The sequence below is a fragment of the Mesoplodon densirostris genome, chromosome 3 (assembly GCF_025265405.1).
Source record: "Mesoplodon densirostris isolate mMesDen1 chromosome 3, mMesDen1 primary haplotype, whole genome shotgun sequence".
NCBI lineage: Eukaryota > Metazoa > Chordata > Mammalia > Artiodactyla > Ziphiidae > Mesoplodon > Mesoplodon densirostris.
Window position 1 is genome coordinate 139893322 of NC_082663.1, and position 27603 is coordinate 139920924.

At 50.0% G+C, this 27603-nt stretch overlaps 1 protein-coding gene across 11 annotated transcripts in view; it reads right to left on the minus strand.

Moving 5' to 3' along the window:
- The window catches only part of EPS15L1 (epidermal growth factor receptor pathway substrate 15 like 1), a 100349-nt gene that overhangs the window by 19724 nt on the left and 53022 nt on the right, over nt 1–27603 (minus strand). For 7 of the 11 annotated variants that reach the window (XM_060093821.1, XM_060093819.1, XM_060093817.1 and 4 more), the window contains 9 exons: nt 23143–23304; nt 22404–22601; nt 20728–20892; nt 15873–15996; nt 14924–14974; nt 13686–13822; nt 9159–9219; nt 8068–8150; nt 1487–1619 (listed from right to left, as the gene is read on the minus strand). In XM_060093821.1, coding sequence (XP_059949804.1) covers nt 1487–1619; nt 8068–8150; nt 9159–9219; nt 13686–13822; nt 14924–14974; nt 15873–15996; nt 20728–20892; nt 22404–22601; nt 23143–23304 — 1114 coding nt within the window. The remainder of the gene's footprint in view (nt 1–1486; nt 1620–8067; nt 8151–9158; nt 9220–13685; nt 13823–14923; nt 14975–15872; nt 15997–20727; nt 20893–22403; nt 22602–23142; nt 23305–27603) is intronic. The other 4 variants (XM_060093822.1, XM_060093820.1, XM_060093824.1 and 1 more) reach the window with 2 other exon arrangements.

The window sequence follows — 27603 nt, forward strand, 5'->3', positions numbered from 1 at the left end:
CATTCCATCAGGAGACCGTCAGGGGTTCCCTAAGGGCCACTGCCTCTAAGGTATATATAAGCGGCCTCTCACAGACACAAGGGAATTCCTTTGTTGTTTTTGCTTTTCTCCCCCGTTTTATGATAAATGCCTTTGATGCGTGGCTTACAGAAGTGATCTCTTTATGTGTGTGTTTCTGCTCACAGCTCACAGAAAACCTGTTATAAATTCACCCCGCCTGTTGGTCGTGCTTTCTCTCATGACCCATCCACAAGGAGGCCAAACTGGGCAATGCAGGCGGAGTTCCTGTCCTCCTGAGAGAAAGCCCTGGCCAGCCCAGGTGACAGAAGGGGAGAGGGAGCGTTTTTAAATAGCTTCCCCTCTGTTTGGCTCCAGTGGCAGGTGTAGGAAGACTGGCCAGCCTTGGACTGATGACCCCTTGAAACTAGAGAGCTTGGAGGCCTGCACTGATGACCACAAGGTGCCAAGGCGAGTCGCCGGGGCAGACTGATGGGGAAGGGTGAGCTCGGGCGGGAAGGAGAGCAGCGCCCTCCGACAGAAAGGACCGGGGAGAGGAAGGCTGTGGAACAGAAGGCACGACCGAGGGAGCGTGTGGTTCTCCTGTGGCCACCCAGAAGTCTAAGGACAACATAGGTGACTTTGCTGGGAGATGAGCACGAATGATGAAGAGCGGACAGATAAATGGACTGGGAAATTGCAGTGAATCCCTCTGCCGCTTGGAGCAATAGCTTTCTGCTTTTGAGTCTGGTAACCTGGCCTGTTGGCCTATCGCCCTCACGTAAGAGAGGTCCCCTGCCTGAGCTAACAGTCCTCAGCATCCTCAGGCGGACATGCCAGGCTCACTCCTGAGAGAAAGCAGCCACACCACCGCAGCCAGGAGAGGTACAGTCTACAGGAAACCCCTTGCTCGGAGCCATCCACCTAGATGCTGGGGCTGGAGCGGAGGAGAAGGGAGCCCCGAGCCATCCTGCCTCCTCTCACATCAAACACGGCCAAGGAAGACCCCCCCACCCCTCCCCAAGTCCTTAACCAGTCTGGAGGCACTGGATTGAGGGGGGGCCTCAGCCACTGCTGCTGCCGTCCCCACCCCTGGGCCCTCCCTGAGCCAACCTGGGAAAGAGCTCGGGTCGGGTGGGGAGGCCGGAGGGGCCCCGACTGCATGCTGAACCGGGGGCCATGCGGCAGCTCTCCCGACCACAAGGAGGGCTCTGAGCTCTTGGCCTTCCGGAGACCACCCTGGAGCCCCACATAGAGCCCGGAGCCAAGGGGCTCAGACGACGAGGCGAGGGCAGGTGGGGCAGGAAGCATGTCCCAGGCACACAGTGTGTGCAGACCCAGGCGACGGGGCGGAGGGGAGACCCTCCTGCTCTGAGTGCAGGCCCTGCAGCGTCTGCTCTACTCTGGGCTGGTAAAAGGAGGGGCCCTCAGTGCCCCCGCCACCTGGCGATGGTGGGCGGGTGGCTGTGAGAGAAGAAAGCGTACTGACCGCTGGGCGGTTTAGGCCGCGGAGGAGCAGGTTTCTTCGGAGGCAGAGCGGGAGTGTCCTGTTTACTTTTAAAGGGGTCATCTGAGCATCCTGCCCCTCCAAAGGAGGAGGTGAAAGGGCCAGAAGTTGGGGGCTGTAAGAGAGGACACGAAAGAGAGGCAGAAATAATCGTTAACACGGAGGCAGCGGACGTCCACCGAGCCCTCCGGGGTGCACAGCACGGCCGCCACTCAGGCCCAGGGTCTCTCACAAGCCCCCCCCACTTTCCTCCACCCTCAACAGCCGGGGTCCTCTGGCCTGTGAGGAGCAGCCAGCAAACACACAGATCAGGTGAGAGTAGCCTGGTGCCTCGACAGGCTTCTGACATGGGGTGGGGGTGGGGTGCTCCCTGCCACCCACAGGGGGATATCAGGTCTCTCCTGACCCCAGGGTCCCCTGGGCTTCCTGCTCATACTTCAGAGATGCGCCCAGAATCTCCCCCTTCAGTCAGTGTCAGGCACTGGGTCAGAGCGGCACCAGACCCTCTCTGTGCCCGTGGGCTGCCTGACCCAGTGGCTCAGGTCAGAGCCCACCACAGCCCCGTGGGCACAGTCATCGCCGCCTCCAGTGGGCTCTTGTCACCTCTGGCCCGGACCCTCCCCCAGCCTCCTCCTGCTTCCACCCATCTCCACATCTACCACCTCAGACCCAGGAGGGACCATGTCAACCAGCAACAGAGAGATGCCTGGATAGATGGGTGGGCAGGTGGGTAGATGGGTAGGTACAGCTGCCAGGCAGGTAGGGAGATAGGTAGATGGGGGTTGGGTAGTAGCACTGAACAGCCCTGAAGCTTGAAGGTAACTTCCAAGCACTCCTCAAGTCACGCAGGGCCTCCCTCACAGCCCCTCACCACCCTACCCACCTGCCACTGTCCAGGGCTTTAGCTTCATCCCTGCAGTTGCCCCAACCCTCTCCTGGCCAGTTCCCTGGTGCCTGGAACCCCCTTGTGCCCCATCTCGAGGCCTCCATACATACAGGGTCCCCAACTGGGGGCTCAGCCCACCCCGTCCACCTCAAGCCCCTCTTCTTCCTCAGAGACTGGCTAGACCTCACTGCCGCCCCCAGAGCTCTCCCTGACACCCTTTCCCACTAACTGCCTGCTCGGACATCCTGGTGGGAGCTGACGGGACACACACTATCACGCCACAGTGATGGGTACTCAGGCCCCTCTCGCCTAACTGGGGCAAGCTGCCTGAAGGGCAAGTACCAGTGACAGGGCGCACACCTGCCAACTGCCTGCAGCAGGCAGGGACTTGTCTACCTGTGCACCCTCACCTGGAGCACCAGCACAGTACCGGACACAACAAACCTCCACCGACAGACGGATAAGCACAGACAGCCAGAGCTGCACCCCAAAGGGAGGAGACTGCTTTCTACAGAGGTGGGAGACCACATTTAGGAAAAAGTAGAGCAAGGAGATTCATAGCTGCTAGACACTAAAGGAATTGGTGGACACGGGAGTGAAAATGCTGATAAGGTCCTCAAAAAGCAAAGGAAAGGAGATGCGCAGTGGGACAGGGTGGGCCACACGAAGCAGCAGTGGAGGGGGGGTTGCGTGAGGAGGGGCACTTGCAATGCCCTCCCCAGTGGGGCAGGTCAAGGGACACAAAACAAAGCAGGAACACAAGAGTGCACTTGTGGGACCTTCTTAGGTAATCTGGTTCCGACCCATCACTGGAGAAGTGGGGAGAAGGGCTGATGCCAGTCACAGGGACGCGGCTCCCCCTCTTCCGGATCCGGTCACGGGGACGGGGATGCGGCCGCCCCTGCCCCTGGTACCTAGATACTAGCCTCAGGTGGGAGAGAGGCGGCCAGCCCACAGGGAGGAGGAGGGGGCCCGGAGTGGCTGCTGCACACTCAGCCAAGCCCACTGGGCGCCCTGGTTCCTCCCCACAAGCCTCTGGGGCCGCCAGGGTAGGAGACGCTCACTCGCCAGCGTAGGAGACGCTCGCTGATCTTCTCACATCTTCCCAACGGCCTTGGGACAAGTCCTACTGTCACCACTTCTATCTTATACGCAGGGAAACTGAGGCACGGGGAGGAGATGCCTAACCTGCTAGTCACACAGCACCTCAGTGGGGGAGTCAGGGCGGGAACCCACACCATCCACCTCCTGGGCCAGGGCTCTCAGGCCCTGCCCTTGGCTGCTGGCAGCCCGCCCCCCGCCCCCCACAGGAGGTCTGGGGACTGTCCTCATGCCCATGAGGGAGACATGCGCAGATGCAGGCAAGAGGCAGAGCAGGGCAGAAGGCCCTGGGGAGGATGGGGTCTAATGGGAAAGACTCATTTCCCTGCCAAGACCACCTGGGCCCGCCGGGAAGCTCTGAGCCAGAAGGGCTGCAGCGGGGCGAGGAGGTCCCTCCCTCCACTGCTGCTCCCCCCACTTTCCCAGGCTCTGTGACGCTTGTCCTTTTCGGTACAAAAGTCTGGGAGTCTCTGCAAAACCTGCTGCTCGAGTTTCCAGAACGTCTGCTGCAGAGCACAGTGGTTGGGGTGGGATCTGGAGGCCCTGCTACCGGCTCCGTGCCTCCGTTTCCTCGTCTATGAAACAACAATAACGACAGGCCCCAGCTTGCAGGGCTGCGGCAGGAAAACGAAAGGTAATGCATAAATTGCTCCGGTGGCGCCTCGACCGCATCAGTACAAAGATAGCACGATTATTATCACGCCAAGGATGTGGATGTGACTAGAACTCTCTTGGATGCCCGCGAGAATCTGCAAACGCTCCATCGGCCACCGATGCTTCATTTCTGCTGCTTCCCATCATTCACAGAGCCTTTCCCAGACGAAGAGAGCAGTAGAGCTAAGGTGCCGTGTCGACCAGCAGCTTAGCTCTAAAGTGAGTGGGTTAGGGTCTGCTGGTTGGGAAAGAAGACACAGTGGGGGCTAAGGAGATGGAGAGCGAGGGAATGCTGGTGCCTCTGCTTCTGCCGTTCCCAGGACACAGCCTGGGTCTAGGACTCTTGCTACCCTCGCCACAACCTGAGACAGGCAGGAGGGAATCAAAACCAATCTCTTGGCAGAGTGGAGGCGTGACCAGCCCCCGAGGCCCCTGAGTGGGCCCCAGTTCTTGTCTTGGGTGCTGCGAAGGTGCCAGCTCTGGGGAAGGGTGTAGAGGGACACCCAGGGCTCTCTGCACGTGACCCCCCCCCAGAGTTGTGGGGTGCACGGGGCCCTTGTCCACTCAGCCCGTGCAACCCCCAGCCTGGAGCGCGAGCTGCAGTGAGCCTCCCGGCTGGCTGGAGACTCCACGGGCCAAGCCGACTCTCCGCCCCCTTGTCTGTCTAAACCCACGGAGCCAGTGGGCCCGCTCCAAGGTGAAAGGGTTCCAACTGTAAGCGCCTGGTTCGCCCACAGCAGGGAATTATATCACTTCTGACACCAAAAAGCCTGCGTCATTTCCGAATCCTAATTTTCATGACTTGAAGTTTCCCAAGAAGCTTCCTTTGGGACCTGACTGGTTCCTACCCAGGCTGCGGCTTCAGGGAAAGTTGCTATTTTTAGAGGGGTTTCAGTAAAGCCGGTAGGGGCTTTCTGGCTGGGCTAGAGTGAAGTGTGCTCCAAAAAAAAAAAAAAAGAAAGAAAAAGAAAAAAGGACAGACAGAAAAGCTACTATATGAGAAGCAGCTCTAAGAGATTCACGGTTTAAAGAATTGATTTAAAGCAAACGACTCTCAACTTTAAAAAAAAAAAAAAAGACCTAAATAGGGATGCATGCTTGAAAAACAACTGAAAATGGGCTGACAATGGGCAGTCAAGTATTTCATAGGTGGTTTTTTTGGGGGGGCAGGAGGAGTGAAATAATTAAGTTAGAGTCTTGTTTTTATTCTCAGATGCCCTCTGAAATCTATTTTGGGGAATGTGTTCTTAAAGCAAGGTAATACTGTCTAGAAAAATCTTCTCAGGTGTTGAGGGACCTCAACAAAGGGTGCAAGCCCAGAGAACTTCCCAAAGGAATCTACTGGAGTCAGACTGCTGGCTGGCACTCTCCTCTAGCACTGCCAGGCAGAGGGAGGACACTCTAATTTAGGGTGAAGTTAAGAAAGGGAGCCAGCATGCACCGCCAGCGTGCACTGCCTCCCCACCCCACTCAGGTGGAGAAAAGATAGCGATGTTAAAACACACACACACACACACACACACACAAACCAAGAAGTCAAAAAAAAAAAAAAAACACCTTCTTGCCACTTTACTTTCATTTCCTTCAGCATTTTATTTATATACACAATGTTGTTCTTGAAAAACAGAAAGGGAACCAAAAGGGAAAAACAGAGACCTATGAGGCTAGGGCCCTGTATTCAGTTGGGCAAGTGGCATGAGATCAGGAGCTGATGGAATCATGGAAACAAAACAATGGAGTACTGGAGACAAACTTTCCATGGCCCCATCCAGCTCCGTCCCGCCCAGCGCCACGAACAGGAAGGGGCACTGGCCCTGAAGTCACAAGTGCACGTGTGTGCAGCCTGATCTGGGACACGAGGACAAGGAGAGGGAAAGCGGAATTAGAAAAGGGAAAATGCAACTTTAGGTTAGAACGGGCAGAAGGAGGGAAGGGCCAGGTTCTGAACTGCCCGGCTCTGGGGTGTTTCTGCAGCTATGAGAAACGCAGGCACTGCCTGGAGGAGGGAGACGCGGCCGTTCCTGCCATCCGGGGCCCCGCCAGGCTGGCCACCCCACACACAGCCTCAACTCAGGTGCTTCTTGAAACAGAGGACCCTGTTCATGCCCTTGTCCTTGTCCCAGCTTGGGGGCACTGCTAGCTCTCACTCCCTCCTCGGCCTTGAGCAGGGAGAGGGCCCACTTGTGCCAACTTGAGAATACAGTGCGAACCCCTTCCCTGGAGACTGCCGCCCCCGTGTGGCAGAAGTTTTCTCATTTCAGGGGATGGTTTTCCACTCGCTAAGCACGGACAGAAGACAAGGACACACAGCTCCACTCAAGGAGTGTGTGTAACAGCTACGCAGTGACAGGCAAACATGAGGGCAAGTCTCAGGCCCTGGTCCCTTCTGGCTGATCCCAGATGGCGCCCCGACCGTCAGCGTCACAGTTCCCATACGAGCGATGGAGGCTCATTCCCTCCAGGCACTGGAAGGAGAGAGGCCGAAACTCCAGCACCTCTGGGCTCCCTTCTGCGGCGGCCAATGGGCAAACAGATGCTCTGCCTCTGGCCAGAAGCTACATTTGCTACCTCAACAGTTTATACTCGCGCGTTTCTTTGAAAACATAAACAAAATCCCAAATGTTTCTCGGAAGCCACGCACCACAATCACATGTTGCTAACCACGAGTAATCAGCGCCCAGACAGTCGTGAGCCCCACGGGCTGAGTGAACGTGGAGGAAGCACGCAGGATGCCCTGAGGAGCTGGCATGCGGGGGGAGTGGTGCCGGGGGCCCAGGACTCCCCACCGTGGGTGCCCATCCCACACACTCCGGGGGGCTCCCTCCCCACCCCACCCCCACCAGCGAGGAGCCAGGAACCGTATCTGAATGTGGTCGCCCCCCAGTGCTCACAGTACCTGGGCTAGAGCAGGCGGCTGGGAAAGACAGGTGGACTAAACAAAGAATGCAGGGCTTTATGGCTCCGCGGCCACAGGCTGTGCCACATGCAGCTCTTTATTTGTGAGGGATCCCACCCTCACCCACCGAGGCCAAGATGCGCACACCTAATGCTGCTTCCCTTAATTCTTGGCAAAGAAACACAGGCTCACGGTCAAAACCAAGGGGCACTAAAGGTTAGAACAAAGAACAGCAGACCTACTCACCTAGGCCAACATTTTCGACTTCTTAGCAGTTTCTTCTGGAATTTACCTCTCAGTCGTGGGCTTCTACTCTTATTTCTTGATCTGTCCATTTTGGACATATCTATTGACTTCCTGCTACGTTAAGCACCACCCTCCAAGCCCCTCTCGAAAGAGCTCTAACACCATCTGCGGGACTACATCCACAGTCAGTTTATGTAACTATGGCCGCGTAGACACCATCCAGTCCAACCAGGAGTGACTATCGTCCTTCCTGAATGGCTCACTTTTCACCTGCATATTTATTCACCGAGCCTAGCCCTCGATTTCCACATCCTTCTCGGGTTCTGTCCATGGGCAGCTCCAGACACACCTCCCGCCTTCTGGCCCATGGCCCATGGTTCCAGCCTCAGCAGGCTGCACGCCAGGCCTGGCCCTCAGGGCCCAAGACCTTCTCAACTTTGTTCAGCCACAGAGTCGACTTTATCACCTGAGGTCTGACTGCCATCAGACACCAGTGGCAGTAGCGGGGAGCCCGCAGCACTTACGCCTCGGGGGTGGACTCAGGGCTCTGGCAGTTTCGCTTGGAGAAAGGGAAGTGGGTCCAGCCACAGCCATGGGCACTTTCTAGACCCCGTCTGCTGACTCACGACCACACATGAGGATACATTTCAGAGTTTGACAGGTGCCAAAGAAATATATATGTGGCATTAAACAGTTACACCTGGCAGCCCACGACAAGACCATGACAAGAGGCACAAGGACACTGGCAGAGGCACAGGGGCTCCGTGGGAAGGGCTTTACCTTGGACATCTGGCTGAAGTCGGCAAAGCCCTCAGCACTATTGAAGGACCCACTTCCGAAGGGGTCTAAGGTTCCAAAGGGACCTGCAAGCAGCACCAGCAGAGGAAGAGTTACAGGGCATTCACAGAACACGCCTCCTGGGAGCAGGGGAAAGTGTCACCTCTTGGTTCTCAATGGCTCCCAAAGCAGGAGATCCATGGAGGTCACGTTTGTTTGATGGGGTGGTGAATCGGGTGCAAGTCCTCAACAAGGCCCCCTGCCCCCGCCCACTCTGGCTCATGGTTGGTGCAGCTCAGCCAGATGGTTTGCGGCCACGAGAGCCGGCGCAGGGAGAGCCAGAGGGACTCTGCCCTGTGGCTGTGCTGCAAGCCAGCATCGTTCACCGTCACCAAAGGAGTGACAAGCACCCTGTGGAAGGAGAGCCTGCTGTCTGTCCTGCTGGATCAGGAGGGAGAGTGAGAGGGAGGCGACCAGCCACCCACATGATTTATGTGGGGAGGTCATCTGCAGGTAGAGATTTTTGCTGAGCTTTCTCCTTTGGTGGGTGGTGCGATTTGTCCAGAATAACCCACGAGCTCACCTACGAAATCAAACTCTGTAACTAACAAGTGCAAGATGTTAGGCAAGGCGGCAGTACCAAGTGGAACCTGTTTCCAAAAGCAAGGGGGAGTCTGCAAACGCTCCCCTCCCTTAAAGGCACACCTAAGAGTTTTATGCTATGAGGGGAGGTTCCCTCAAATCCAGTGCCCATAGCACAAGCCTCAGTAGAACTTTGGATTCCTTTAGGAAAAAAAATCCAAAGGTTAGAACCAAAGATTCATAAGGAGCACTGAGCAAAGAGTAACTAATACATTGGTGTTATTACTAAATTAATCCCTACCGCCAAGCTTCCTTTCCATCCAGTAAGATGCCAGCTCTTGCTCAGAAAGATGAGCAGCCAGAGGGGAATGGCTTTGGCTGCACTGCCTCAGGCGAGGATCTGAGTCCACTTACTAATGACAGAAACACTGAGGACACACCAGATTTGGAAATGGGTGGGCCGTTCCACTGCCCGAGGAAGAGTGAGAAGGAAAATAAGCCATCAGTCTCACCTGATCCTTTTGAGGAGACACTGGAGGATGAAAAAGGATCACTGGATTCAAAGGGGTCGAGCTGAGTGAAAGGAGAGAGGAGAGAGTGAAAAGCAGTTCCTTTGTTCATCATCCATTCATTCAACCACAAACTTTCTTGACATCTATATGCACCACATCTGCTGCCCAGCCTTGGGGAGGATATAATGATTTAACTAAATCCTGGCAGAGTTAAGTCCCAACAGACCAACCCCTCCTGCAGATAACACCTATAAACACTCTGAACTGGGAAAAAAAAAAAAAAAAGTCATCACCTGAAGACCCAGGAAGTGAACCAAAGCAGGAAGACTTTGGAAAAGAATTGAAACTTGGCAGAAAAAGCAGTACAAGATTGAGTTTTCCGTTTTGTTTTTTTTTTCTTTCCCTGTGGTTGTTTTTATCTTGGCCGCGCTGCTCAGCTTGCGGGATCTCAGTTCCCCGACTGGGGATTGAACCCGGGCCACAGCAGTGAAAACACCAAGTCCTAACCACTAGACCAGGAAACTCCCGAGCTTTCCCTTTTGACAGCTACAGTCTGAGAGTATGGGGGAGCTATGACTCCAATAGAAAACTCACTGTCTTTCTGGACTGAAGCTCAGAGGAGGGAGCCCCAGGACAACCACAGCCATGAGAAAGGGATGTGGGATCTAGAAAGGAGAGGCAGAGAATGGGAGCCCCAAATTCCATGACAAGCTCTGTCCACGTCTCAGGCTCACCCCTACACTGTGTGTGGGTGGGCAGACTCAGAGCAGCCTACAGCTAAGGCCACAGGAATGAAACCACAGGTGAGAGAGGGAGAGTTTGCAATACAAGTCTCACCAAGTTAGTTGCCTGCTGAAATAAAACCATCCACACTCTTTGGAGGAATGCAACAGAATCCAGTCTCCACAACAGAGCACTCACAATGCATAGAATATATTTTTAAGTTATTCAACATACAGAGAGAACCTGAAAAATGTGGTTCTCAAGGGAAAAGACAATCAATGGAGTCCATCTCAAGATGACCCAGATTTTGGAATTCTCAGATGAGGATGACTTTAAAGCAGCAATAACTGTGTTTAATGAGATAAAGGAAAAAACACTTAAGATGAATAAAAAGACAGGAGATCTTAGTAGAGAAATGGAAACTATACAGAAGAAACATGGACATTCTCAAATAGTGTAAAGTACAATATCTAGAATAAAAACTTCACTAGGTTAGCTAACCAGCAAATGACAGAAAAATGTAAGTGAAGTTGAAGATAAATCAGTAGAAATTACCCAATCTGAAGAAAAAGGAGGAAAAAAAGAATGAAAAGAAACAGTCTCAGGGACCTGTAAAGACAATAGCAAAAGGTCTAACATCTATGTAACTCGAATCCCACAAAGAGAAGAGAGAGAGAATAGAATAGAAAAAAAATTTTTTTCAAAGAAATAATGGCAGAAAACTTACCAAATTTGGTGAAAGACATAATTTATGGATGTAAGAACTTCAGCAAACGCTCAGCAGCATAAATACAGAGGAAAACATATCCAGACCCTACACAAACTACTAAAAAGCAAACGTAAAGAGAGGCTCTTTAAGGCAGCCAGAGAAAAGAACATAACTATTTTTTCCTCTTTAGAATTCATACAGTGGATTAAAGCAAAAATTAAAACACTGTCTTATGGAGTTTAATACATTTAGATGTATTACATTCATAGGACAACTATAACAGAGATGCTACTGTTTGGGGAGGGTGGATAAATGGACCTATATGATTACAAGTTTTCTACATTTTACATTAAGTGACATAATATTAATTCCAAGTAGCCCATGATAAGTTAACAGTGTATATGGTAATCCTTAAAGCAACCTCTAAGAAATAATGAAAAAAGGTATGGTTAAAAAAGGCCAACAGATACCAGAAAATGGAATTCTAGAAAACATTCAAATAATCCAAAAGAAGACAGAAGAAGGGGAACAGAGGAATAAAATACAGAGGATAAAAGAAAGTAAATAATAAAATAGTAGACTTAAATCCAACCATATCAATAATTGCATTAAATGTTAACAGACTAGACACTCCATTTTGAAGGCAGAGATTTCCAGACTGGATAGAAAAGCAAGGCCCAACTACATGCTCGACACACAAAAGACATCCTTCAACTCCCAGACAGGTTGAAAGTAAATGGATGAAAAAAGATATATCATGCAAAGACTACGCATAAGGAGAGTGAGGTGGTTATTTTAATATGTGATAAAAATAGATTAAGACAAAGCACCAGAGGAAAAAAGGAACCCTTTATAATGAAAAAAAGGCCACTGGGCCTCCCTGGTGGCGCAAGTGGTTGAGAGTCCGCCTGCCGATGCAGGGGATACGGGTTCGTGCCCCGGTCTGGGAGGATCCCATATGCCGCGGAGCGGCTGGGCCCGTGAGCCATGGCCGCTGAGCCTGCACGTCCGGAGCCTGCGCGTCCGGAGCCTGTGCTCCGCAACGGGGGAGACCACAGCAGTGAGAGGCCCGCATACCGCAAAAAAAAAAAAAAAAAAAAAAAAAAAAAAAAAAAAAAAAAAAGGCCACTGAATCAGGATGACACAACAATCATGAATGTGTAGGCACCTGAAAGAGCTTCAAGACACATGAAGTTAAACTTGACAGAATTAAGGAGGATATGGACAATTCTGCAATCATAGGAGAAGATTTTAACACCCCTCTCTCAGCAACTGGTAGAGCTTACAAACAAAAACCATAAAAATAGATGACCAGTCCTGTAACAAACCATAATGGAAAAAGTATATATATATATATATATATATATATATATATAATATGTATACTGAATCACTCTACTGTACATGAGAAACTAACACAATATTGTAAATCAACTATACCTTACATTTAAAAAAAGGAAAAAAGGGGAACTCCCTGGCAGTCTAGTGGTTAGGACTGGGCACTTTCACTGCCGAGGCCTGGCTTCAATCCCTGATCGGGGCACTAAGATCCCGCAAGCCACATGGCGTGGCCAAAGGGAAGAAAAAATAGACAATCAGAACAACCACCTTGACCTAACTGGCATTCACAGAACGTTACACCCAACAATGGCAAACAGACATTCTTCTCAAGTGTACAAAGCATGTTCACCAACACAGACCATAAAACGAGTCTCAATAAATCTAAAAGGACCAAAAACATACAAAATATGTCCTCCAATAACAGTAGATTTAATTAGAAATCAGTATTATAAAATACCTAGGGGGAAAAAAAAGTATCTCGAAATGAAACAATATACTTTAAATAATCCAGGTTCAACAGAGCATTCACAAGGAAAACTGGAAAATATCTCAAAATGAATGACAATGAAGATACAACATATCAAAATGTATGGAATGCAGCTAAAGTAGCACCTCAAAAGAAATGCATAGCTTTAAACACTCATATTAGAAAAGAAGATCCAAGATCGATGACCTAAGGATGTATCTTAAGAAGTTAGAAACAGAAGAGCAAAGTGGGAGGAAGGAAATAATGAAGAGAAGAAATCAGTGAAATAGGAAACAAACACGAGAGAAAATTAACACAGCCGAAGAGATCGACAAAATTGATAAACATAGATATCACAGACCACCAACACCAGCAATGAAAGGGGGGTGGATCCCGTGACAGGTCTTGCAGATAGAAATGTTACAGGTTAATCCCTGCCTTCAAGGAGCTCTGGGGCCAGTGATACATACCAGTAGGTCCATGGAGAAGTGAAAAACTAGGGAATGGGTAAGGTGGGGACAGAGATGCCACCTAGAACGTGAAGGAAGGCTATACATTGCCCTCACTTAGACACAAAAATTCTCTATTCAATCACAAAGCTACTTTTTGCTTTTTAAATTCTCATTTACACCAATTTAGACCAGTCTGTTGAGTCTAACGTGCAAAACGTATGGTTTACTACTTGCTGGGGGGCGGGGGAGCATACTAAGTGCAGCCAGGCTGTGGGTCTGGACTTCCTCCTGCCATGGCGGGGACCCACTGAGGCTGGCTGATGCCAGTGTCACCATCAGTGCTTTGCACTAGGAAGATGGCAGGAGCAGTCACATGGAAACCTGTGGGAGCGTGTGGTGCTCTATTTTGTCTTTGTTGGGAGGTGGAGTGGCACTGGGGGCAGACGATAGAGCAGAGAACCCAGCAGGTGGGCCTGAGCTGAAGTAAAGGGGCACAGAAAGGGACAGAGGAATGACAGCTCTTCAGGACACAGCGCGCCCTGACTTGGGCTCACTGGACTGCTGGATGTGACACCTCGCTTCGTGGGGCAAGCCTCTGTAGGGATAGGCAGTAACGGTCACCTTGCTAAGCAGTAACGAGGCTTGGCCTTCGAGCCAGCCCCTGGGGAATCCCCTGGCCTTGCACAGCCCTCATTCGTCAGGCTTAGCACTCACAGTCTGAGTGATGGAGGCCCTGACTCGGTCCACGGAGGGTGGGGAATGGAAAGGGCTGCCTTCACACACGCAGAGTATGCACGTGGGCAGCACCAGAAGGCAGCCTTTCTGGGGTCACTCACCTTTGAAGGTAAGGAAGGGTTTTTCGTGAATGGGTCTGAGGTAAATGGGTCGTTCTTTGTCTGTTTCTTAAAGAAGTCGTCGGGGGCAGAGCCATGGAATGGGTCGTTTTCTTTGAAAGGATCCCCTCCGAATGGATCTAGGTGTTTTGGAAAGAAGAAAAAAAACGCCCCATGAATAAACATTATGCCTAGTGAAAGAACCCAAATATAAAAGAACACACAACTGACTGGCACTATTTACATGAAAGTCTAGAAAAGGTAAAAACCGCAGTGGCAGAAAGCAGGTCAGTGGTTGCCAGAGACCTGGGGGGGTAGGGGGTGGGGGAGACCAGGGAACCTTCTGGGATAATGGAAATGTTCTCTCTCTCACACAACTATACACATTTGTCAAAACTTGTCCAGTTCTGCACTTAAAATGGGTGAGTTCTGTTGTGTGTTTATTATACCTCTCAATAACACTTGATTTTAAAATAATATGAACGAACAGATAATATGAGTAAATCCATAAGGACAGAAAGCAGGGGCTGGAGAGTGGGACTAGGGAGACTGCTCACGGGGACAGGGTCTCCTTTTGGGGTGATGGAAATGTTCTGGAGCTACACAGAGGGGAGTGGCTGCATAACACAGTGAATGAACTAAACACCACTGAAATGTGGTTAATCTGTGTTATGTGAATTTGTTAATTTTGTGTTATGTGAATTTCACCTCAATAGAAAAAACAAATACAAGGGAAAAAATTAGATAAATAGGCAGCATGATCCCAACACCACGCCCAGGGTGCGTTCATTCTCCTCGAATGTGGGGTGTGGGCCTGGTGACTAGAGGAGGGGCAAGCCACCATCACCGGCAGGGAACAAGATGCTAGGTTTTTATGCAATGTGACGCTGTCCTTCCCAGTCCACTCCCTGGCATGTGTGGGCAGAAGTGCCACCACATGTGGGTACCAACGGGACACCCTGATGCCACCACAGGTGACACAAGCGGGCACAAGTGTCCAAACAGTGGCCTAGCTATCAGGGGCTTCTTTTCTAGTTCTAGTTCTCATTATGCTGTGCGACTGGCAAGAAGGGGCACCAGACTGTGAAAGGGAGGGACAATGGAGGTTCCTTCAGAAACTGACCTGGCAAAGGAGGCTGCAAGGTGTTTCCCCATTTCCCTCAACCTGAACTAGGAATGGGAATATTCTGAGAGCCAGTCCACAAAATGTTTCTTTTAACAAAGGCTTTTTTTTTTTTTACCTGTTGAAGCCGTCTGTTGTTCGGCAAAGGGGTCGCTCTGGAACGGGTCACCTGGATTTAGAGAAGAGAGGACCGTTCAGGTCTATGGTAGAAATGACCTTGGTAGAGCAAAGTAGGGAAGCAGGGGCAGCCACTGACTAAGGCAGTTTGTCATGGCGAGGACAACTAAGATAAAATGAAAAGTATTGTTGGCTGCTCAATACGGGCCTAAGTCAAGGAAAATGTAGGGCAAGCCTGAATTCACTCTCTCTTTCTACACAGTGCTTTACTCTCCTGTCTCACCCCCGCCCCTACCCGTCACTTCCCAGGGCTCCAGGAACCTGGGACCCCGGAGCTGCCCCATCCTCAGCCACATGGTACATCTGAGCTTCGGGAGCTGCCTGACTCATCTCTCAGAACTAAGGTGCTTCCCCTCCAAATCTGAAACTGGAAAGGCACTCCCTCTGCCCTCTCCCTGCCCTGGCATTTTTCTCAGAAAAGTACAGATAGCCTTCTTGGAAATACTGTTTTGCTCTGCAAAAACTGAAGAAACTTAGGAAATCTTGTTTCTAGAATTCTTCTTAGTTATTCTTGACTCGTGTGTGGATCTGGATGAACTCACCACGTTAAGACCTTAGATGTTTACGTGGGGATCTGCTGTTTACTAGGTGGTTCCATAATCACTACTACATCTGATTATCAATCCCGAGAGGTGGATGGGAACTGAAGCATGCAGAGTCTCAGGGCCAAGCAGGCCGCCCTTGAACGTGGATGTCTCTTGGTGAGCCTGAAGCTCTTCCCACCCCCTCCCCTCAACACCACAGCTCTTTAGATAACCAGGTGGGGTGAAAAACTCAAGAGGCCCATTAGGCTCAAAGAATTTCTTTCCTCCTAACTGTTCTAGTCACTGGACAACCCTAGGGGGCACAAAACAGCCTTTCAATGATAAAGCGGGTGCCAAATGAGATACCTTTGAAGGGATCAGCTCCTTTAAATGGGTCAGATTTGAAGGGGTCTTCTGCCTGAAATGGATCCGGATGCAATTCTTGGGCGTTGTTGCTAAATAACAAGGCTTTATTTTTGAAAGGATCGTCCTATAATTTTGTAAAGAGACAGGACAGGGATTTAATTATTTCAGATTTAAAGCAAAGTATAGAATTCTATACCTAACTGGTATATTTTCCCTCTAAGTGATGTGACCCTAAAGAGAGTAATTTTTTTAAAAAAACATAGAAGATGGACTTTAGTTAATGATAACATGTCGACAATGGTTCATTAGTTATGATAAATGTACCATACAAGATGTTAATACTAGGAGAAGCTGGGTGTGGGGTACATGGGAACTCTCTGTACCATCTCTGCAACTTTTCTCTAAGTCTTCTAAAATTTAAAAGTTTATTTAAAAATCATTGAGTGGAAGCAACCCAAGCGCCCACCGATGGATGAATGAATAAGCAAAATGTAGTATCTACATACAGTGGAATACTATTCAGCCTTAAAAAGGAAATTCTGACACATGCAACACAGATGAACCCTGAACACATTATGCTAAGTGAAAGAAGCCACTCACAAGAAGACAAATATTGTGTAATTCTACTTATATGAAGTCCCTAGAGACATCAAATTCATAGAGAGAGAAAGCAGAATAGTGGGTGCCAGGGATTGGGGGAGGGGGGATGGGGAGTTGGTGTTTAATGGGTATGAAAAAGTTCTGGAGCTTAGTAGTACAATGTGAATATACTTAACACTACTGAACTGTACAATGAAAAATGGTTAAGATGGTAAATTCTACGTTATGTGCCTTTTACCACAATTAAATTAAAAAAAAAATCGAGTCAGAAAAAAAGTCATGTTTTTGGAAATGTCAGAAAGAAAATGTAACGAGCCACCAACAACTAGAGCTAGAGGCCTTGTTCAAAGGTGTGCCTCCCTCAAACACCTTCTCAGAGTGTGTTACCTATGTGGGCATTTTAAAAAATGCCCTTTCCACATCAAGAAACATGCTGGCTATTTACATCCTGAGAGGAAATGAGTGCTTATGCATTTAGAACTACTAGAGCATATGCAACACTTTGCATTTTTTTTAAAAAGTGCTTATTTCTAGAAACAAACAAGAATATTTAAATCAGAAGGGGAAAAAACTTGCTTTTGAAGAGCAAGTTTTTATAGTGGAAAATGACCTGAAAGGGCTGGGGAGAGGTTTCACAGTACACATAGGGACGGTGTACTTGGTTTAGAGATACTGAGATATTTTGGTTAATGAAGACACACCCTCAGTGAAAACATGAAGGTTTCACTATGATATTAAAAAGCACAACATCCTCACTGAATCTGGCAAATGTGTCAGCATCCTCGGGGCTGGCAAACTCAGCCATTATTCCAACTGACCAAAACCAAATGATTAAAGAGCTGGGCTTCCGTGAAAATACAGGGCAATGACGTCAAGGGTGCCAAAGGAAGATTCCTGACAAGGCTCCTACCACCCTGGGCCAGTTGACTTCAGGGAGCAGGACGGATCTCAGAGGCACCAGGCTAACAGGAAGCCCAAGGCTTCAGGACTGACCAACACCCCTGCCCTCTGATGAATACGGAACGATTTTCCTTACCTGAGAAAGATTATCTGGAGCCTCCAACCACAGGGTTTCCCAAGGTGGGGAAAATAAGCCGGTTCTTAGGAAAGTAAGTACCGATGTCTGCAAGCACCGTGTCTGGCAGCAGGGCAAGGACTCAGTAAGGACGTCGTACTGCTAACTACTGTGACATGCCCGCGCCAGCAAGCACCCAATGGGGTTCTGAGACACAGATCAACGAGACGGAGAAGTCCTAATCTAAGGAAGCCAGGAGGCCGGTGTGGAAAATAAACCTCTCACACTGCAGCCCGGGGGAAGGAACGTATCTGTTCCAGAAGAACAGAGAGAGATGATGTATGAGGTGGATAAAGTAGTGAGTTAAGAATGACAACTTGGCCTCGGAGGGGAAGCTTCTATTTAGTTTTTAATTAGCACTGATGTACAAACTGGTTGTGTTTTGGTTTTGTTTTTATAATGTTTTCAATTGCCACTCGGAAGACTGACAAATAACAGTGGACAATGGCAGAGAAGAGACTGATCCTGGGGGGTCTGGCCCCCGCAATCCCTGAGCGGAAAGTCAAGTCTGAAATCTCTCTCTCAGGAGCAACTGTTTGCCTGAGGCAGCAACCGCTCCCTCCCCTTCAAAGGAGAAGCCTAAGAAGACCCCGGCAGGATTCGTGTGGTTAGGGTAACCACAGGTGGTTTGGATGCCATTTCACAGATCCAGAGCAGAAAACTAGATTTCCCCTGGTGCAGAGAGGCCGTAAACTCCACCATCCACTGACCTCCTGCCAATGAGCACGGAGCAATCTGCCCACTTGGGAGATGCAAGTGCAGCAGCCAAGCACGGGATGAATGATCCCACCTGTGGCAGAGGGAGCACACCTCGAACAATGAGTTCTGGTCTTAATTACTGCACTTCTTGGGAAACAGACATGACAACTCTGAAAGGGCATCTAGGTGACATTCCTTCCCTTTAGATGGGGGCTAGGCAGTGGTGTGCTGGTGAACCAGCGCTCTGGGGGGAAAAAAAAAAAAAGCCCTGATTGTTAGCCTCTGCCAATTCCCATGGTGTAGCTACTCCCACCATGGTTGACGTCCAGTTACCAAAGGTTGAATAACAGCTTACAAAATTCCTATTTAATAATCGGCTCTGGAGAGTCAATAAAACTGGCTCCAGCACTCCAGGAGCTGGATGTGACAGACAAGCCCATCTTTCATGATGAGTTCTCGGCGAGACTAAAGTCTGGGATGATTTATTACCTTCTCTCTAGTAGACCGGTTGGCTGAGTGCTGACTCCAAGGACAAGAGGCCAGTATTCTCATCAGTGGATGACAGATAAGAAATAAATATGGCTTTAAGAATCCTGCTGTCTTGGACAAAGTAAAATCATGTGAGCCTAACACTAAAGTTAGTAACTTTAGTAAAACCGTCCAGACTTAGAAAGTTCTAGATGCACCTCTTTGGTTACACTTGTTCTCAAGAAACTGAACTTCTCACTTTCATCCCCCTCAAAGAGAACTAAGAGAGGTCCCTCTCCTCCGGAGCAGTCCTGAAATGTCCAGGAGTAAACAAAAAGCCCTCTTCAAAGTGTTTATTAAGAAATGGAAACAAACCAAAAAGTGCTTCAAAAACTGTATTTGTACAAGATAAAAATAGTTTTTCTCTCAAACACTGGTTTTGAGTTTCTACGTAACATATGTGACGTCGACGTTTCAAGATGAATTGACTATCATGTAAACTTTGCCCGCTAATGAGATGAATAAAAATAAAGGTAAAAAAATCTGTGGGGGGCGGGAGCGGGGAGGGAAGTCCCACGCTGCTTTCAAACTGCCACTTCACTGTCAACTTTTTATCCAAGGAAACCAATCTTATCAAAGCCTGCGAGAGGGTTTAAAAGTGAGCTGTTCCATGAACTAAGGTGGAACAGGGCAAGCCAAGAGCCGTGCGAGGGTACCAGTGACAGACGGAAGAATAAGGGCAGGGCTATGAAGCTGAAACGCACACTCTGAGACAGACAGCCAAGCAGGAAATTCTGCCTCACGCGGTTCACGAAGAAGCAACGTTCACAGTCTCTGTTTAGACGGTAAAGCTGACAAAGCTGACAATGGGCCCAGGAGCGGATACGGAATTCACTCGTTTACAATCCCCTGAGGAAAGGAATGTGTGAATGGCAGAGGGAGGCAGTGCCGGCCAGAGACAGGAGACAGATGAGAACACCAACAGCGTCTTCTGCAATCCAGGGGAGGAGGCGTAAGCTTCCCCATAAATCCTTGGGACTGAGTACTTGGCTACTGAGAAAAGAAATGAGTCAAGAAATGCACAGAAAGAGCCGAGTCTCACAGGAAGAGAGACAGAGAGGCTGAATTATTACAAGGAGGGGAAGGAATCCATGAGGCAAACAGGGCCAGGAGCAAGAGCCTGGGACAGAGAGATGGCAGTGCAGGGCGCGCGGTCAAAGGCTCTGGGAGCAGAGCACAACAAAACCACCGAGACCAACAGCGTCCCACTGGCTCCCACAACGGCACAGAGATGCACAAAGACACTCTCGTCAGCCAGAATAAACTGCAAACGGCACACGCCAGGGCCCAGGGCTGCTATGGTCGGCGGACTCTAGCAGGAACAAAGGACAAAGTAACACTGCTGGATGTCAGCAGCCTGAGGGCCTGCAGAAACCTAAGTAAGGCCAACGGCCCCTCACCAGCACCCCCAGGGTCATGAGGTTTGAACCCAAGCGCCAAAGTCTCAAGATTTCAGGAGAGAGGCCAATCCGTAGGTGACACAGCAACACCCCAGGAGGGCTGTCATTGTTCTTGATCTTTACCTATACGTGTGATTTTCAAGGTGCTCCTTGTAGAAACACAGAAACACACACACACACATTCCTCCAACCTCCCAATTAGTAGGATGTGGGGTTTCACAATGTGTGAGAGTTGATCCAATTTTGGTTTAGTTTGGGAAGCCCTCCAAATTTGGGTGATCAGCTCACAGAGATGGAGGTCTTTACAAACTGGTCTTAGAAAGGATTCAGGCCTATCCTTGGCTTTGTCCCAGACACCAGGATGGAGTGTGGGCCCGGATGCCAGGCTGCAGGGCTGGTGGGGACACGCAAAGCAGCAGTGAAAACAAGAAACACCCTGCACTTGAACAGAATCAAGGCTGGCAAGTGCTGGATCAAGTGGACAGGGCCTTCTCTGATCCCAATGTGGGGCCTGATTCCAGGACCTTTACATTTACATTTATTCAACTTTTACCATGGCTCCAAAACCGCCCCTCTCTGTCAGGGAGACGCCCTCGCTCAGCTCTGCTAAGTTGGTCAAGCTGGCACCGTGGGCCCCGTCGAGCACCTCGTCATACTGCTCCAGACTCCTCTGGGCTTCCTGGTGGCTTTCGTGCAGCTGGGAAAGCTTGCTTCTTGCCTGTACAATAAAGACATCGTCAGCATCAAGTAGGGTCTAAGAAAAAAGTATTAGGCAACACATTTTTTTCTCCTAACATCCAACCCCGGACGATTCACACTGGTAACTGAATTACCCATCTACAGAGTAGACAATCCCTGTTGCCATGTTTACGAGACTCGAGACCGCTTGTAAACCAAGACGAGACCCTTCTGCTGCCCCAGGCGGTCCCTGAGAAAGGCAAGTGGTCAGACATTTGTTGACTCAGAAGGAACTGAAATGGGACAAAATCCAGATTCACAATCTATTCAAAGTGATATTCAGCGGTCACTTTCCTTTGTGGGATTTTATCACCCCATTTGAGCCTCCTTGCTCCTGGAGGAGGCACATGAGGCCAGGAGAAGGAAGGCAATCTGTGACATCAGACAGATCCCAGCTTTATCTTAACTGTCTCATACGCACTGGTGATCTAACCTCTCTGTTTCCTCTTCTCCAAGATGGAGCATTGGAAATGACGGGTAAAACCCCTCTTGCGGTGTCCAGCAGGGTGGGCCTTAATAAGCAGTAGCTATCATTTTTAATATCATTATCATTATCACTAACATACATTTATGTCTCAGCTCCTATCTGTTTTATAAATTCCAAAGGCTGGGAGGAAAAAGACATAAGATAACCCTACAGGTATTAATTAACAAAAAAGCACAATATATGGTATTAAATCCCCGAGATTTGAGTTTGTGATCAACTTTTGCCAGTAAACTGGCAAAAAGAGCAAAGAGATCGAGTCAGTCAAAAGAAAGGAAGCACAAACACGCATTTAGATATTGCCAAGGTCAAACAAACATCACCCTCACTCTGTAGGTGCGACACTCGAGGGCCAGCAAGGAGGCCTTTGGCCGTTACATACAGGGGAGCAGGAAAAGAGCTCTCCCTCTGCTGGTGGGCAGCGGCCACAGGCCTCAAGGCCTTCACCCCAGAGCAGGACAGGGAGGGGTGCCTGGACAGGGGCCCATGTGGGGTGATGCTCCTGAGAGGATGTGCTGGTCTTTGAACTATCAATACATGGGGACAGAGGGGTGCTGGAAGGTGTCTTGGATTCTGTCCCTCTTGCTTGTACGAGGACCAAGGCTGGGGAGAGCATGTCCTGAACCCAAGGCTCTCTCCAAATGAGTTAACTTTATGTCCTCACCCAGACCCCGCCCGCTCCATGAAAATGATGTGCACTCAGGTGGGGAAGTGGAAGGCCGGTGAGGCAAAGCAGACACCACCAGGCCAAAGTCAACACGATGGTGGAACACACGCTGGGGGTGTTCTCAGCACTTCACCTTCAGGCTGAATGAAGGCTTCCAAGAAGAAAGGGAGGTGGGTGAGAGCAAAGAAAACAACTACTGCGGCGCAGACACCTGGGACCGCCGGTCGCACACCCCTCTGTGACTGCTCTGCTCGTGGCAGCCACCCCACTTGGCAGGAACCCCAGAAACCCCCAGCCACAGCCAGTGGCGGCAGGCCCCGCCCCACCCCCTCGGAGGTACCTGGTTGATCTCGTCCTGCGTGGATTTCAGGGACTTGATGATGGTTTCCAGTTGAACTTTCCCAGCCTGAATGCTCTGCTCCAGCTGCGTCTCCTCCTGCTGCAGTCGGTTCAGCTCAGATTTGGCCCGGTTCAGGTCGTCTTCCTGGGACTTGAGGTCGGATTCCTGAGACTGGATCTGCGTCTTCAGTGAGGAAATCTGAAATGAGATGAAACACGACTTCAAGGAAGAATTCTGGCTCATGTTCTTGAAACAAGCTGACCCAGGGAAGAGGACACCAGCCTGAAAGCCAGACGCCTGGCTTCCTTTACAGGGACCCCTCTCCACACCTGGGACAAGCATAGGCAATCTGTCTGTCCCCTGGGGCTCAATGTCCCCACAAGAGGCCTCAGACCAGGATGTAAGGGTTTTACAGTCTGCTGAAGCTGCAGCCTCCCTTGTTTGTAACAAGCAGCTAAGACACCAGGGGAGGGGAGACACGTGCCCACACCGTGCTGTGGGGCATGGGTCAGAGTGGTGTGCACACACGGGTTCACGCTTATACATGTGACATGGCGGATGAGACTGAGGTCAGGCCACAAATGCTTGGACACTTTTCCACATGATACGTTCAACTACTCTATTAAACCAGTAGACGTCTCAGCCTTGAGCTGAGAGGGTCATGGTGAGCTCAGGGAAGTCCGTAAGAAGCCTCCTTCCCCTGCTGGGCTCAGCGGGGAGACAGGGGATGATGACTTACCATCTGGGTCTCATCCTGGCACTTCTGCCTGACGTCGCTCAGCATGTCTCGGAGCTTGGCCTTTTGCTGATCCATTTCGTCGAGGCGGTCTTGGGCGTCCTGTTTCTGAGCTTCCAGCTCTTGCAAACTGCTTGTTTCCCGGTCTAAATCATTTTGCAATTCCTAGGGGAGGGTGGCATGAATTTACTCGAGACTTGTTCACATGGGGCACGTCCAAGTTAACACTGTCACAGCCTGGGCTGGAGCCCCCAAGATGTCCTACAAAACCGCACACTCCACAGGGAATACCACACACATCTCAGTGTGGCGGCCTCCGCTGAACCTCTCACTAAGTCCCTCAGCAAATATTTACTGATGGCCTAAGAGAGGCCAGGCACCAGGAGAGGGGCTGGGTTCCTGGCAAGAAGAGCTCTCCAGTGACATGTGGTCATCACTGGGGCGGGAAGGGCATCACCCAGACACAAATGAACTGAGACGAACATGGGACAGCATGGGTCAGACTGCCGGTCAGAGTCACGGGGGCATGGGGAGACCATACTGATGCTGCACAGGTGGGCAAGAGCTCAAGGAAGCACCACTTCGATGGACCCAAAGGACAAGCAGGTGGTAGCCAGGCAAAGAGCCAGGAATGTGAAGAGTGGATGGGGCCGCAGAGGACCCCGAAGAGAAGGGGGTGCCGTGCTCCAGCTGGATCAAAGGAAAGCGGGCCGAGAGCACCAGAGGCCGTGCCCCACAGGCCATGCCAAAGAGGGCACTGGCTTCTGCAGTGGGAAGCCCCTGCGGACATCCAAAATGGGAGCAGGACATGATGATTCTCAGCTGCTAAAGCTCCTCCACGTGGGCTTTATCTAACGAGATGACCAGTGCAGGTGTCTTCAGACTCGACCGTTAGGCCTCTAGGGAAAGGATCCTAGAGGGGGATGGCGCAAGTGAAAACGTGCAATGTTTGTGATGGCAAAATCTGTCAACAATGCAAATTTCCACAGGCGGAGTTGGCTGGACTTATAGCACAGCCCACCCTGAGGGATCCTCCACCTTGTAACCGAGTTATAATGTGAAATGAACGAGGCATGCAGCAGAGCACACGTGTGAGGCACAGTGGCATTTGTGCAATTAGGAAGGGGGGAATATGCACAGACGTCTCTCCTTACACACACACACACGACCTTTCTGGAGGGCCTCATGGGAGCTGATGGACTACACCTCTGGGGGTACAGGGGGGAGCAGGAGGGGTCCATTTTCAACCAGGCGAATGTCTTATGGGATGTCTTACCTACCTGTAAGATAGATAACTAAAGCAGGGATGGGATGGGCGGGGAGAGCATGGTCTATGGGGCTGACAGTGGGGAGGGGACTCAAGCTGGGGCCCAGGGAGAGGTGATGGCAGCCTGGGTGAGGTTGTGGCCATGGGTATCAAAGGAAGGGGCAGACCTGAGGGGACTGTTGGGCGGTCAGGGAGGACAGGAGTGGTGAGGCCAATCCCCAGGGCTGGCCGGGGCTGCTGGTGGCTGACATCATTTCAGAAGAAAACTGGAAGGAGGTGCAGGGTCTCCCTCTCCCTGCTTTGAGGACAAAAAAATCACGGCTCTCTCTCCTCTCTCAACAGCCAAAACACACCTCTGAGCTATTCTGGGGGGCTAGGTTCTCTGCTCCCCAGTCTCCTTGCCCCTGACCTTTAAGAACAGATCTCAAGCTGGACAAGTTTGGGAGAGCTAACAATGAATGTTTGATAGGAAGCTAATGGCAGAGTAGGGAATGTGGGCTTGCCACATCTGAGGGAAGGACAAGTGATGGGGGAGGGGGAGACGAAGGAGGAAGGAGGGTCAGGCCCACTGTAGCCATGGAAAATCCCACGGGAAGACGACCTGCCAGCTTCTGGTTAGGAAGAGTGCTGGGGTCAAAGTGGGGGAGGTGTCTGAGCAAAGAGAAGACAGAAAAAACCCAGACAACCTACAGACTCAGAGCAATCCCCACTGGAACGCCAGCCAGCTTCTGACAAGCAGATTCCAAAATTTATAAGGAAATGAAAGGGATCCAGAATAGCCAAAACAGTCTACGGCCATACCACACTGAATGGGCCTGATCTCATCAGAATAGCCAAAACAATCTTGAAAAATACCAGGTTGGAGGACTCACACTTTCCAATGTCAAAACTTACTACAAAGCAACAGTAATCAAGACAGTGTGATAGTGGCATAAGGAAAGACAGAAATCAATGGGATAAAACTGAGAGTTCAGAAATAAATCCACATGTCTATGACCAACTGATTTTTGAAAATGGTGCCAAGACCATTCAGTGGGGGAAAGATTAGTCTCTTCAAGAAATGGTTCTGGGACAACTGGCCCTCCACATGCAAAACAATGAAGTTGGACCCCTACTTCACATATTATGTAAAAATTCACTCAAAATGGATCAAAGACCTAAATGTAACAGCTAAAACTATAAAACTCTTAGAAGAAAATGTGTGGTAAATCTTTGTGACCTTGGATTTGGCAATGGATTCTTGGATATGATACCAAAAGCAAAAGCAAAAAAACGGAATAAATAACTGGAAAATTTTAAACTTCTGTGCTTCAGGGAATTCCCTGGCAGTCCAGTGGTTAGGACTCCTCACTTTCATTGCCGAAGGCCCGGGTACAACCATCAAGGAAGTGAAAAGACAACCCAAAGATGGGGACATAATATTTGCAAATCATTTATCTGATAAGGGAACTTATCTAGAAAATATAAAGAACTCTTACAACTCAGCTATAAAAAGACAAATAACCCAATTTAAAAATGGGCAAAGGATCTGAATTAGCTTTTCTCCAGAGAAAATACACAAATGGCCAATAAGTACGTGAAAAGATGCTCATCAACGTCAGGGACAGCATCAATGAGCTACCACTCCACACCCACTAGGAAGGCTGTAATAAAAAGTGGAAAATATCAAGTGCTGGCGAGGATGTGGAGAAAGTGAGAATGAAAAATGGTACAGCCACTTTGGAAAACAGTCCGGCAACTCCTCAAAGGGTTAAACATACAGTTACCATGTGACCCGCAATTTCACTCTTAAATGTATATATATACACACACACCTAAGAGAAGTGAAATCATATATCCACACAAAAACTTGCACATTAATATTCACAGTGGCATTACTTGCTATAGCTAAAAAGTAGAAAAACACAACCATCAACTAATGAAGCAATGAATAAAACAGCCATACACTGAAGCATTATTCAGTCATAAAAAGGAATGAAGCACTGACACATGCAACAACATGAATGAACCTTGAAAACTACACTGAGTGAAAAGAGGCCAGACTCAAAACGCCACATAGTATGTGATCCCATTGATATGAAATGTCCAGAACAGGAAAATCCAGAGAAAAGAATGTAGATTAGTGGTTGCCAAGGGCTGGGGAAGGACTGGGGATCGCTAATGGGTAGGGGGTTTCTTTTTGGAGTGATGAAAGTGTTCTGCAACTGACTGTGGCGATGGCTGTACAACTCTGTGCATATGCTAAAAACCACTGAATTATACACTTTAAATGGATGAATTGTATAGTATGTGAATTACGTCTCAGTGAAGCTGTTGTTACAAAAACAAAATGAAACAGTAAACCAGGCAAAGATGCTGCAGGTTCTCACTAAGACAGTCGTCATGGAAATGGAGATCCCCAGGGCAGGAGGGGGAAGGGGAGGCCTGAGGGGGCTGAAGCTGAAGCTCCCACTGCTTAAAACCAAACATAAACTAACCTGAGGACCAAGGCCTGCTACTCGATGCTGGGCCCTGACCTGCAGCCTGTGCTGGCAGGCATGGCACATGATCTCCTGGCCAAACCCATCTGGGAAAAGACAGCAGGAACCAAAATCAAACCTGGTTTTCACACGGGAACTTTAAAATGTATGTAGTGTTCTGTCCCTGACCAAGGAGCTGCCATCACACGACAGCAGAGGCCTGTCCTGGTTGGAGTACACGTGATGCTCCCATGGGACAGGGGCTGGCCTGGCTGGAGCTGGGCCCCCTCCAGCTCTGAGGGGCCATCGGGGCCCACATGGACGCCAGCATCTCAAAGGCTGCAGGAGTGCACTGACAGAGCCCAGTAGCGAGGGTTTCGGGTGGCCTTGCTGAGCCTGCCGCAGACCAGAGGAGAAAGCACCCCCAGACATCACAGTGACCCAATGGCTTTCTTAGAATCACACAGGAGCAGGTGCCAGAGACCCGGTGACTGGTTTCCCTGGAGCCAAAGGACATCACAGCACCCAGATCCCCAGCTTTGGGAATGCAAACCACAGCTCGTGCAGAGTGACCCAGACACAACAGGAGGGAGAACTGCCCAGGGACCCACATGGCCAGCCGGGCCAGGGCCAAGGTGAAAGGGAAGATGAGGCCAGCGCCACCACACCAAACAGCTGAAAGGATGGGGGTGAGGTGATACGGGTGACAGGGAACTGTGTCTGAGGGGTCAGTTCTAG